Source organism: Mustela nigripes, chromosome 3 (genome assembly GCF_022355385.1).
Source record: "Mustela nigripes isolate SB6536 chromosome 3, MUSNIG.SB6536, whole genome shotgun sequence".
Classification (NCBI taxonomy): domain Eukaryota; kingdom Metazoa; phylum Chordata; class Mammalia; order Carnivora; family Mustelidae; genus Mustela; species Mustela nigripes.
In genome coordinates, this window is record NC_081559.1 from 159,943,475 (window position 1) to 159,953,763 (window position 10,289).

The window sequence follows — 10,289 nt, forward strand, 5'->3', positions numbered from 1 at the left end:
CTTCTGCTTGGCTCAGCAGTCACTGGTTAACCTTTTGACAAGTTTTAGTCTTCTGCTTATATTCATCCACTACCCCCGCATGATGAGATTATTTTAATTGTCCTTTGGGGCTGCACATCCAAAACCATCTTTTGACGGAACACTTATATTGTACAGCATTTTGGCTGGAAGATTTGCGCCCCTCAAAGTGTGAACTTGCCAGGGGTTAACGCAAATCCCCTCTAGTGACTCGTCTGGGACGAAGGGCGTTTTGCTCAATGTTGTTCTCTCAGTTCTCATCTGGAAAGAGGCTGTTAAATGAGTGTGTCATTCCCTTTCTGTCACTTGATCACCCTACTTACAGCATAGCTGAAGTGCGTTCTGCAGTTAGACTCACACAGGACCAAGCCTTTAGAAGAACCTGTAAAATGTATCTACACCAAATTCGATTACCTTTCCTCGAGACTGAGCAATGAAGTGTTTCTTTTTTGTTTTTGTTTTTGTTTTTTGTTTTGGGCTGGGAATGGAGATGAACATGTTTGAGAAGCTACAAGAGAATTTTCCTAAAATTTTAAAATGACTGTTCTTCACCCATTCCAGATGGAGTCTTTATTGTTTGCCAATGGGTTGCAGATGCCCACCCTTTGACCAAGTTGGTTTACTACTTATAAAATGTACTTTGACTGAATAAACCTTAAATGTTGGAAGAAATTTCTTCTGGGGGAATCCCAAGTATGTCTTTGCAGTAATTACGGAATTAGTCAATTGTCACCTCTAAAAACAAACTTCGTTTTGAAAACAGCAAACAAAAGCAAACTGCAGATATTGTCATAATTGACAAAAAGTATGTACAAAGCTGTATTTAAAATTGAGGGAAATGTGATACATTTTGGAGAATCCAGTCTAGCACTGATTGACTTTACTGTACGAAAAAGATGGTTATATTAAACGTGTTAAGATGTGGAAATTAAGCTGGCGAGAGCGTCAAATAAGACTACAAAATGCTCTTTGGGTTTCTCTGCAGGGTCTCAGGAAGCAGAGAACCCGCTGTTCAGTTTCTAACAGTATAAGGAAAAGTGGCACCGAGAAGGAAAAGGGGGTGGGCTTTGCTTATGTGTGAGTTTTGAACTGAGTCACCTTCGGCTCATCTCTGGAGCAGGGAAACCTCGAGGAAACCTGTGCCTTTAAGACTCAGTTGCTATCCAAACACAAGTAAACAGAGTGGACCATTAGCGGGCGCCGGGCGCGGAGGCGGAGCCAGGCTCCGTGGGCCCCGCGCTGCCGCTGGACGCCCGCGCGAAGGGGAGGCGGGGCTGCTACTAAAGCCCGGGACTCCTGGCCGCGAGCAGCCTGGGGAGGGACGCGGGCGGGACAGAGCTCGGAGCGCTCGCTGCTGGAGGGTGATGGCCCTGCGAGACTGCGGGCTCCGACCTTACCCGGAGTCGGCGGCGAGAGGCTCGCGGAGGCGCGGGGTTCCGGGCGAGCGCTGAGCTTCGGCTCCAACAACCCCCGAGCTTTACCAACTCCACGTCCAAGGACCCGGACGAAGGCTGGGATCCGCTCTCGCTTTTGCTGCTCGCCGTCCTCCAGATCATGTCCGCGGCTCCCGGGATTCCGCTCGGAAAAAGAAGTTTGCCCCGCGTGGACCCAATGACCTTTCCGAGCTCCGCGCCTCACCACCTGGGCCGGGTCTGATCGGCGCTGCCCGGGCGGACCCTTCAGAGGGAGGTGAGTGTCCGCTCTGAGAAGGAGCTGCAGCCGCCTTAAGGAAGAAAGGGTGCAGGGGGTGCAGGGGACACTCAGCTTCTCGGTCAGGCGTGCCGCACGTTCAGAAATTGTGAAAAGAAATCGTACGGATGCAACCTTGGGGCATTGTGTTTCTCACTGTATCGGATCCCCCGCGCTCCACTCCCGCCTAACACTTAAGGACACACACTTTTATGTACTGTTTTTAGTTTTGTTTTGCGACATTTAATCTAAGCATTCAGCAAGGCTTCTTATAAAAGCTGATCGACGTATGCTGAGATAAAACCCCCTGATCCCGTGGTGTTTCCGACGGGCCGTAGTATTCCTGGTCCACCCGTCCCAGGGCAGGCGTGGCAGCGCAGCGCAGCGCCAACGCGCCGGGGCTCACACTGCCTGCCTAGCCGGCGGTTTCAAGAAGGAAGTAATAATAGTTCAGACCTAGGTAATTTCTTCAACCTTGTTGCTGGCCTTTTGATTTCCCCCTCCCACCCTCCAGACCTAGGGCGAGGGGGGGTGGGATGCAGAAGGCAAATTCCCCTGGGGTTTAAACTCTTAGATTCTCGAGTAAGTGCTACAGAGAAAGGACTGGTGTTTGCAGGAAGGAGGGAGAAAAAGGTGTTTGTGCAGGGAGCGCGAGATCTGTCTCCCTACCTGTTAGCAGAGAACAAAAGAGGGTTGGCGTTTCCCGCAGCGAAACGGCACAGACAGCTACTTTCTCTGCTGAACGAACTGCAGTCCCGAGCAGAACAAGAAAATTACTCACGCAGGGGGAGCGAGGGAGCTGAGAGAAACAGAACCCAGATTATGCGGAAGGCATCTTAATTTAATTAACTCCTTGGGAAGGCAGAGGCGCTGCGAAGGGGCAGGAACTTCGCGGCCGTTTTCCTCTGTTCACCTGATCCAAGCTGGCCATCATTATTACTTTTTAAATGATCTCCTTAGATCTACTAAGACTTTCGCTCGGATTTATGCAAAATTCCACTGTGGCTTGGGCTGAAATTCAGCGAGTCTATGGATCCATCAGTCATTTCTCTCACACCAACCACAGGTTTTAGCAGATGACCCCTGACTGTATATTATTTTTAGATAACTCAGTGTAATAACAGCATTACCAAAGAGCAAGACTCTATCAAATTACCGCGTACCTTTTTTTCTTCAATGTTTTGAAAGCTTCACTGAACTGAAATTAGTTATGTACACTTCTTTTTTTTTTTTACTTGTTGACAACCAGTGAACTAAATTTTACAAAACTTCTGTATATGCCTGGAAATCCCTATGAAGAAGACTGATGAGAGAAAACTAGTCTCAGTTCCACTGAAATATTAATGTCTTCATTGGTTCCTTCCTTGTAAAATTAAAAGTAACCAATGGTCGGAAAAGGGGTAGTGGAGAATTGACAGCAAAGGATGATGACCGCTGTTATTGCCTGAAACTCAGTGTGGGAATTACATGCTCAACTCTAGACAAAACGAAAGTACTTTAGATCTTTTGCGTGGACTTAAAATATCTTTTGACATACATTTCCAGCAACTCAGTAGAAGAGTGGAAATCTAAATTCTGTAATTATTTATGGCAAAAGTGTTTGGTGAATATTTAGAGTTGTTCTATTTCTAAAAGGGTTGAAGTCACCAAGGATTTGCTGTTCCTCTATGAAGAAGATCTCTGTCCTGCAAATTAAAATGAAAACTTACTATGAGATACACTTTTGTGCCACTTTGAGCTGAACTGTAATAGAGTTGCTAACTTTTGTGTTATAAACCATTTGAAGAAAAGGGAAGGGAGATGGCATTCAACTTTCTGCTGGCAGAATTAACATGTAACGTTTAGGGCAGATTTCACTTTGTGCACGTAAAATGGAAATCACAGGTGGGATATTCCTCCAATTGACACCCTCTCCCCCCAACCCCCCCCATAACAGAGGTAGGAGTCATACTTTGCCTCCTGTATTTATTTCTAAGAAATCTAGTCTGGGAATATACCCAAATATTAATTTCAGTTTCCTCTCTATGGGGGAGACCACTTTTTAACTCTAGGGAGAAGATAATATTTTGACTCTCCGGAAAATCCTCATTACACAAAAAGAAGGAAATAAAAGCATAACTTACTATTTTGATGGAAGAGGGAATAATCAGATAGATTACCAGGAATGTCGGTACCTTTTTTTTCCTGCCTTTCTAGGAGGGCTTGAGGGTTGCCACTGAACAAAAATGAATCGTGATTTGTGGTGGGAAAATTTATTACTAATGGAGGTTTACAGTTTCGGTTGAATGGTCTGACTGAGCCCCTCTGACTGTTACACACCTCTCATTAACTCCCAGTCTGAACTCCCAGACCAAATACCACGAGGCAGAAGCGGTTCATTAATAAATCCCTGTCTCTGAGCATTCCAAACAGAAGAGGAGGGAGAGAAGGTGTGAGCCTCACTGAGAGGACAAAATTCTGCCTTGTCAGAGCGCTGTGTAATTAGCGCGTCCCCCAGGTCAGCCCCAGGAGCCCGGGGCAACACTTCACAGCGCCCTATAGAAGATTCAGACAACTAAAGGGGTAGATGATGAGGGTTAGAGACTGGACAAACCTTCCCACCTTCCCGCTGGGTTCAAAAGCTAGGCTGAAAGGTCTTTGGCTCTAACCGGCCTGCCGGCCCCCTTTCCAGGGAAAGCACTTAACTGTGAGTCCCGCACCTGGGGAGCTGCCCTCAGAGGCAAGGCCCAGGTCCGCAGAGCTGGCAGAACCATTGCTAAAAGGCAGCTGAAGTGGGCAAAGGTGGGCCCACCCTGAATGCAGGTGAGGTGTCCTGGGGAACCTGGGTCTGAAATCAGACCTCTCTGTTGTTATTTGGGGGGCAGAGAGATGCGAGTGCTTGCACCCTGCTTAGGCCCCAGGCCGCCCACGTCTCGGAGCAGATCAACGACCCTCCTCCTGGCGGTCAAAGACGCACTGTACCTCCTCAAACGATCGATCGCTGTGGCTCCTTGGCTGCCCCTTTCCTGTGCCTCCTCAGGGCGCCTACTCGCCCCTCCACTCCTCTCTGTTCTTCCCCGGAGGCCTCGCCGGTGCAGGAGCGGCTCCTAATGCCAGGCTGGGAAGCCGCTCCGGCCTCCCGAGAGCTTGGCACTCAGTCTGGGAGAAGGGGTTCGGGCCTCAGGGAGGTTCTCCGCCCACCCGCCCCTATTCCACACCACCGCAACTCACCCCCTGGGAGCCTGAACCATCTGGAAGGGATCTTGGTGGGGGGTGGGAGGGAACGGCCCCTGGGAAGGAGGAGGGGGCAATTCCAGGCTGAACCCGGCCCCCGAGGTGTCACTTTTCTTTCCTGTGGCCCGTCACCGCTGATAAATGGGACTGAGGCAGAGGAAGGAAAAAGAAAACGTCCGAGGTCAGCGCGGGGCGAGACTGGCCCCTCCGAGGGCCCGAGGGCCCTGCAGCGCAGAACGCACGGGGGCTGCGCTGCGGCACCCGCGGCGCGGCGGGGGTAAGCGCGGGAAAGGCGACCGCGGGGAGGGGCAGCGGGCTGGGGGCGCTGCAGGAGGAGCAGCCGCAGGGGGCTAGGAGGGACCCTCCACGTCGTTCCCCTGGGAGCTCGGAAGCGCCCCGGCAACAGAGACTCGGCCGCAGGCCTGCGGGTGCTGGTGTCTCGGCTGGCCGTCGGGTTTGCCGGAGCTTCTCCGCACAGGGTGGGGTGGTTGGGGTGAAGTGGGTGCTGCCTCTGCTGCACGACTCCTCCCCCCCCCCCCCCCACCTTTCTTTCTCCCGTTCCTTGCGTGCTGGCATTCCAACCTTCCTGTAGGCGCCCACATAAAGGCTGCTGGGGTGCGGGGCACCCGCTCGCCAGAAGGCCACTTCCTGCCGCGTCTGACACCCTGGCCCCGGGGCCGAGCTCCGTGCTGACTCGCCTGGCAGGCGCTCTGCTGTTCCCTCACCACTCCTTTTGGGGACCCCGGAGTAGAGTGGGGAGGAAGACTTTGAAGGAAGGTGTGGTAACCCTTGCTGGCGCCAAAGGGTGGGCCGAGGGGGCTTAGATAATAGTCACAATTCTCCCTCTCTTCCCCTGCCATTTTTAGGGTTCGCTCTGCGTGCTGTTGCCTCTCTGGGTTTTCACCGGAGCCCCACGCCCACCTGCCTCCGAGTCCTGGAAGAAAGGGGCGGTTCCCTCCGCCCCCCAACCACCGGGAGAATGGGGAGCAAGGCCCTGCCGGCGCCCATCCCGCTACACCCGTCGCTGCAGCTCACCAATTACTCCTTCCTGCAGGCCGTGAACACCTTTCCCGCCGCGGTGGACCACCTGCAGGGCCTGTACGGTCTCAGCGCCGTGCAGACCATGCACATGAACCACTGGACACTGGGGTACCCCAACGTGCACGAGATCACCCGCTCCACCATCACCGAGATGGCGGCGGCGCAGGGCCTCGTGGACGCGCGATTCCCTTTCCCGGCTCTGCCCTTTACCACCCACCTCTTCCACCCCAAGCAGGGAGCCATTGCCCACGTCCTCCCAGCCCTGCACAAGGATCGGCCCCGTTTTGACTTTGCCAACTTGGCGGTGGCTGCCACGCAAGAGGATCCCCCTAAGATGGGAGACCTGACCAAGCTGAGCCCGGGGCTGGGTAGCCCCATCTCAGGGCTCAGTAAATTGACTCCGGACAGAAAGCCTTCCCGAGGGAGGTTGCCCTCCAAAACGAAAAAAGAGTTTATCTGCAAGTTTTGCGGCAGACACTTTACCAAATCCTACAACTTGCTCATCCACGAGAGGACCCACACGGATGAGAGGCCATACACGTGTGACATCTGCCACAAGGCCTTCCGGAGGCAAGATCACCTGCGGGATCACAGGTGAGGTGGGGAAAGAGGTTGGCCTTGGAAGGGAAAACGACTTTGGCCAGAGTACTGAGTCCTGAGAGACATTCCAGGGTCACTAAAATCCCCTCTGAACTAGAATATATCCCCAACGGCCCTCCCCGGCCAGCTACAACTAATCCCGAACATTTACCTTTTTTCTCCGCTGTCTCTTACCGGAGTCCTTGTTTGGAATGCGGGAGGGCCTTTTCTCATCCTTGGACAGTTGCAATCTTGTGGGTTAGTCTTGGTCCTGAGATCTGTTTCCCAGTTTTCTCCCAGTTGCTGTTGGGGAGGTGGAGAGGGTACAGCCCAGGGACCCCAAAGACCTCCCCATGGTGGGTATTAGTCCAGGTTGCAGTCAGACCATTTCTAATGTTCTCAGGCCATCTTCACTGGGTTCCCTCCCTTCACTATCTCCCCACCCCCAGGTGCACCCCAGAGCCTGCCAAGGCAAACTTTATTTTATTTTATTTATGAGGGTCTTGAGATCACTGAATTTAGAAACAGCTCCCCACAACCCTTCCACGACCTTAAACTCTGCATTTCCTAAACGGCAACTGAAGAAATACTATAACGTAAGTGTTTTCATTGGGTGAAAACCTCCCAGGAGAAGGGCTGGTTTATCTTCTCTCTGGACTCTGCCTGCTGTTCCACAGGGTTAGAACTTCGGTTGGGATCTTCCTTGGCTATTTAGGGATTTGCTAAAAATCAGTTGCCCTGAATTCCACCTTGCCTAACGTCCTGATTTGACCAGTTTAAGTACCAAAGAAAGCCGAAGAGACCAGGAAGGACACATTTAGCAGGATTTTGAGCTCCAGAATACAGCCAGAGAGGGCGATCAAGTGTAGATAAAGCCAGCCTTCGGTGAATGTTTGGAAGAATCTGTTAGTTGAGGTTAACCATAAACAGAATTACACAGGGGGGAAAAAACACAATCTGAAAACATAAATAATGGGACTCCCGTTTCTTTTGTCTTTTCACGACTTCCTCTTGAGTAACTGTCAAAAGAAACTCCTCACCTTGGTCATAAAACCATTTCAATGAAACCTTATATTGATTTACAGGTATATCCATTCCAAAGAAAAACCTTTCAAATGTCAGGAGTGTGGGAAAGGATTTTGTCAGTCTAGAACTCTAGCAGTTCACAAAACTTTACATATGCAGGTAAGTTTGTTTTCTTGTTTAAAGACAATGGCTGGTTTCATTTTATGATTTTTTTTCTCCTTACGAAGGTGTTTCATGGCAGACTCTTTCTCTTAAAAGGCTCTGTTTAGATTTAGTTTTCTAGGTGGGGAAAACAGCACTCAACTTTTTTATAATCCCCCCCCCCAAATTTAATCTTACTTAACACAAAACATGATTATATTTTTCTTAAAGAAAAGACCATTCTCTGTATTCTAAATCCTAATTTTAGAATTAATTTTTCCCCCATCTGATCTGCCCTGCATTTAAAGCTTTTGGGAGGAAATAAAGGTAATTTTGATAATGGAGGCATGGTGAAATCCCATATGCTCTTTCTCCCAGGGGCCTCATAATTTGTAGTTTTCTGAACATTGAGGAATAGTTTAATTTTCCAGCAAAGAGAAGCCTTATTGCCCGGGAGAATGTCGTTCCTTAAGAGAGGATTAGAGTTTTTCCTTCCTCCTTTTCCTGCCTGTGACACGGTGATGAAATGTAAAGACCTGGAAATCACAAAGCCCACCGGGGTGGCCACCAGCAGTTATCAGTGTAATCGGGGGCCCCTATGTGTGCCTGCGCCGGTGTTTTCGCGATTGGAGGATTAGGAGCCAGATTTGTTCCTGCAAGTCCCCTCTTTTGTTGTCGTGCGCGTGTTATGTTAACGCTTGTGATACCGATAAGACAGAAACTATTGAGAAGGGTGCGGTGGTGGTGTGAAGGATTAATCCTTTGCTTGCTTCACATCTGAACAGGAATCTCCACACAAATGTCCCACATGTGGAAGAACCTTTAATCAGAGAAGTAATCTGAAAACTCACCTTCTCACCCATACAGACATCAAGCCCTACAGCTGCGAGCAGTGTGGCAAAGTGTTCAGGCGAAACTGTGATCTGCGGCGGCACAGCCTGACTCACACCCCGCGGCAGGACTTCTAGAGAAGCCCAGGATGTGTCCCATGCCGCCGCTGCTCCCCTCCCCAGACACCTCTCCACGCCTCTCACCCAGGGGTTGCACCCCCCAACCCCTTACAGACCCCAGCTCTTCCCCTGCTGCAGCCGTACCTGCAGCCCTGGGGAGTTAACCCTTCTTCTCAAGGACTGAGAACTGTAGAAAGCCACACAAGTACATCCCTTCACAAAGAGCATATGCTAGTTCTTGTAGATATTCACAGCTCATTTTAGAGCTCTGTACATAATGTCGTGGGTCTTTGTTTTGTTGTTTTGTTTGTTTTTGTATCTTGTTGGATGCACCTAGATATGGAAAATGGAAGCCAAATTTATCTCTAAAGAGTGTATTTCCAAAATAAAACTCCTTCTTGTTTGTTTCAATATTTCTGCAAAAGTGTCTTGCTATTTAACTGATGCTTCTCCTCTGGGTTCTGGAAGAATAGGATACCTCCAAAATATTCAGTATAGAGGGTGTTCTCTATCCCTAAGTTTTTAAAGTAAGACTTTTCACAATTCTTTTACTGAAGCTTCAGCTCTTCCCTCTCTGTATTGTGGCATTTTGGAATTAGATGGTTTGGAATTGGAATTTTTGTTTTTCGAAGATATTAAAATTGATACCCTTAAGGTTTTATTCCCCTTTGTTTATTCTAATTCTTTGTGGATTATTCCTTCAGATAAAAACAATATAATGATCATTGTTAATAGCACCCAACTCCAAGACTGCCCTGCCTGAAAGCACAAGGTGAGAAAAGTCCCTGACCTAGTGTCAAAGTTTACGATGGACAACTTCTCTTACCATTAGACTTTGAACACTATGATTTAGCACTATAGACAGTGACTTTATCCTGGTTTCAGGAGAGAAGCCTAATAATCCTCCTATAGAAGAATACAGGAAGGTACAACCTTCAGAAGATGGCAGTTAAGAGGAGAAAAGAGGAACTACTTAGCTGTGAAAATATTTTTTTCCTAGGATAGAGATGCTTTCTTCTAGAAGGTTCAGCTTTCTCTGCAAAGCAAAGTGAGTTGGGTCACTTGCAAAGTCTCTTGTCACTGGTTGGCCTTCGACCCCTGGGAAAATGCCAGAAGTATAGGTACTCTGTATAGAGCTCATGGCAAGCATATAATAATCTTCTGAGGCATTTCAACCTTTCCCAGATGGTTCCTGGGGAATGTGACACTAATATCATGACAGACAACCTGGATAGGATTTAGGTGGAAGGTTTTGGACACAGATAAACTGTAGTACTAGGCAGAGGCTGGAAGGGAAATAACTAGAATTAAAGGAAGAACATCAGAGGAACCCATGGTCCAGTAGCCTAGTAGGTACTCACAGGCTTAATACTGAACAAAAGGGTGAATTAGGTACTCTTGGATTTTTTTTTTTCATTTTTATATTTGTGTTGGATGGCATGTTTACGTTTAGGGTAACATGTTCTATGTTTGTACTTTAGAATTCTCCAGAACGGTACATGGGGATTTACTTTTTTTTTCTTTTTTTAAGATTTTTATTTATTTATTTGACAGAGAGATCACAAGTAGGCAGAAAGGCTTCCAAAAAGAGAGAGAAAGAGAGAGAGGAGGAAGCAGGCTCCCCACTGAGCA

At 48.9% G+C, this 10,289-nt stretch overlaps 1 protein-coding gene across 3 annotated transcripts; it reads left to right on the plus strand.

Annotated features, from left to right (window-relative positions):
• Window positions 1-1,332: 1,332 nt before the first annotated feature.
• OSR2 (odd-skipped related transciption factor 2) lies at window positions 1,333-9,068 on the plus strand. 3 transcript variants are annotated; one of them, XM_059392922.1, is made up of 4 exons: window positions 1,333-1,707; window positions 5,787-6,555; window positions 7,626-7,725; window positions 8,493-9,068. In XM_059392922.1, exons 2-4 carry the CDS (start codon window positions 5,900-5,902, stop codon window positions 8,673-8,675), a joined length of 939 nt encoding a protein of 312 aa, XP_059248905.1. In that variant the 5' UTR covers window positions 1,333-1,707; window positions 5,787-5,899; the 3' UTR covers window positions 8,676-9,068. The 3 variants fall into 3 exon arrangements, with proteins under 3 accessions (XP_059248905.1, XP_059248906.1, XP_059248907.1); XM_059392923.1 differs by having other exon boundaries at window positions 8,575-9,068; XM_059392924.1 differs by lacking the exon at window positions 1,333-1,707 and adding an exon at window positions 5,466-5,697.
• Window positions 9,069-10,289: the final 1,221 nt, after the last annotated feature.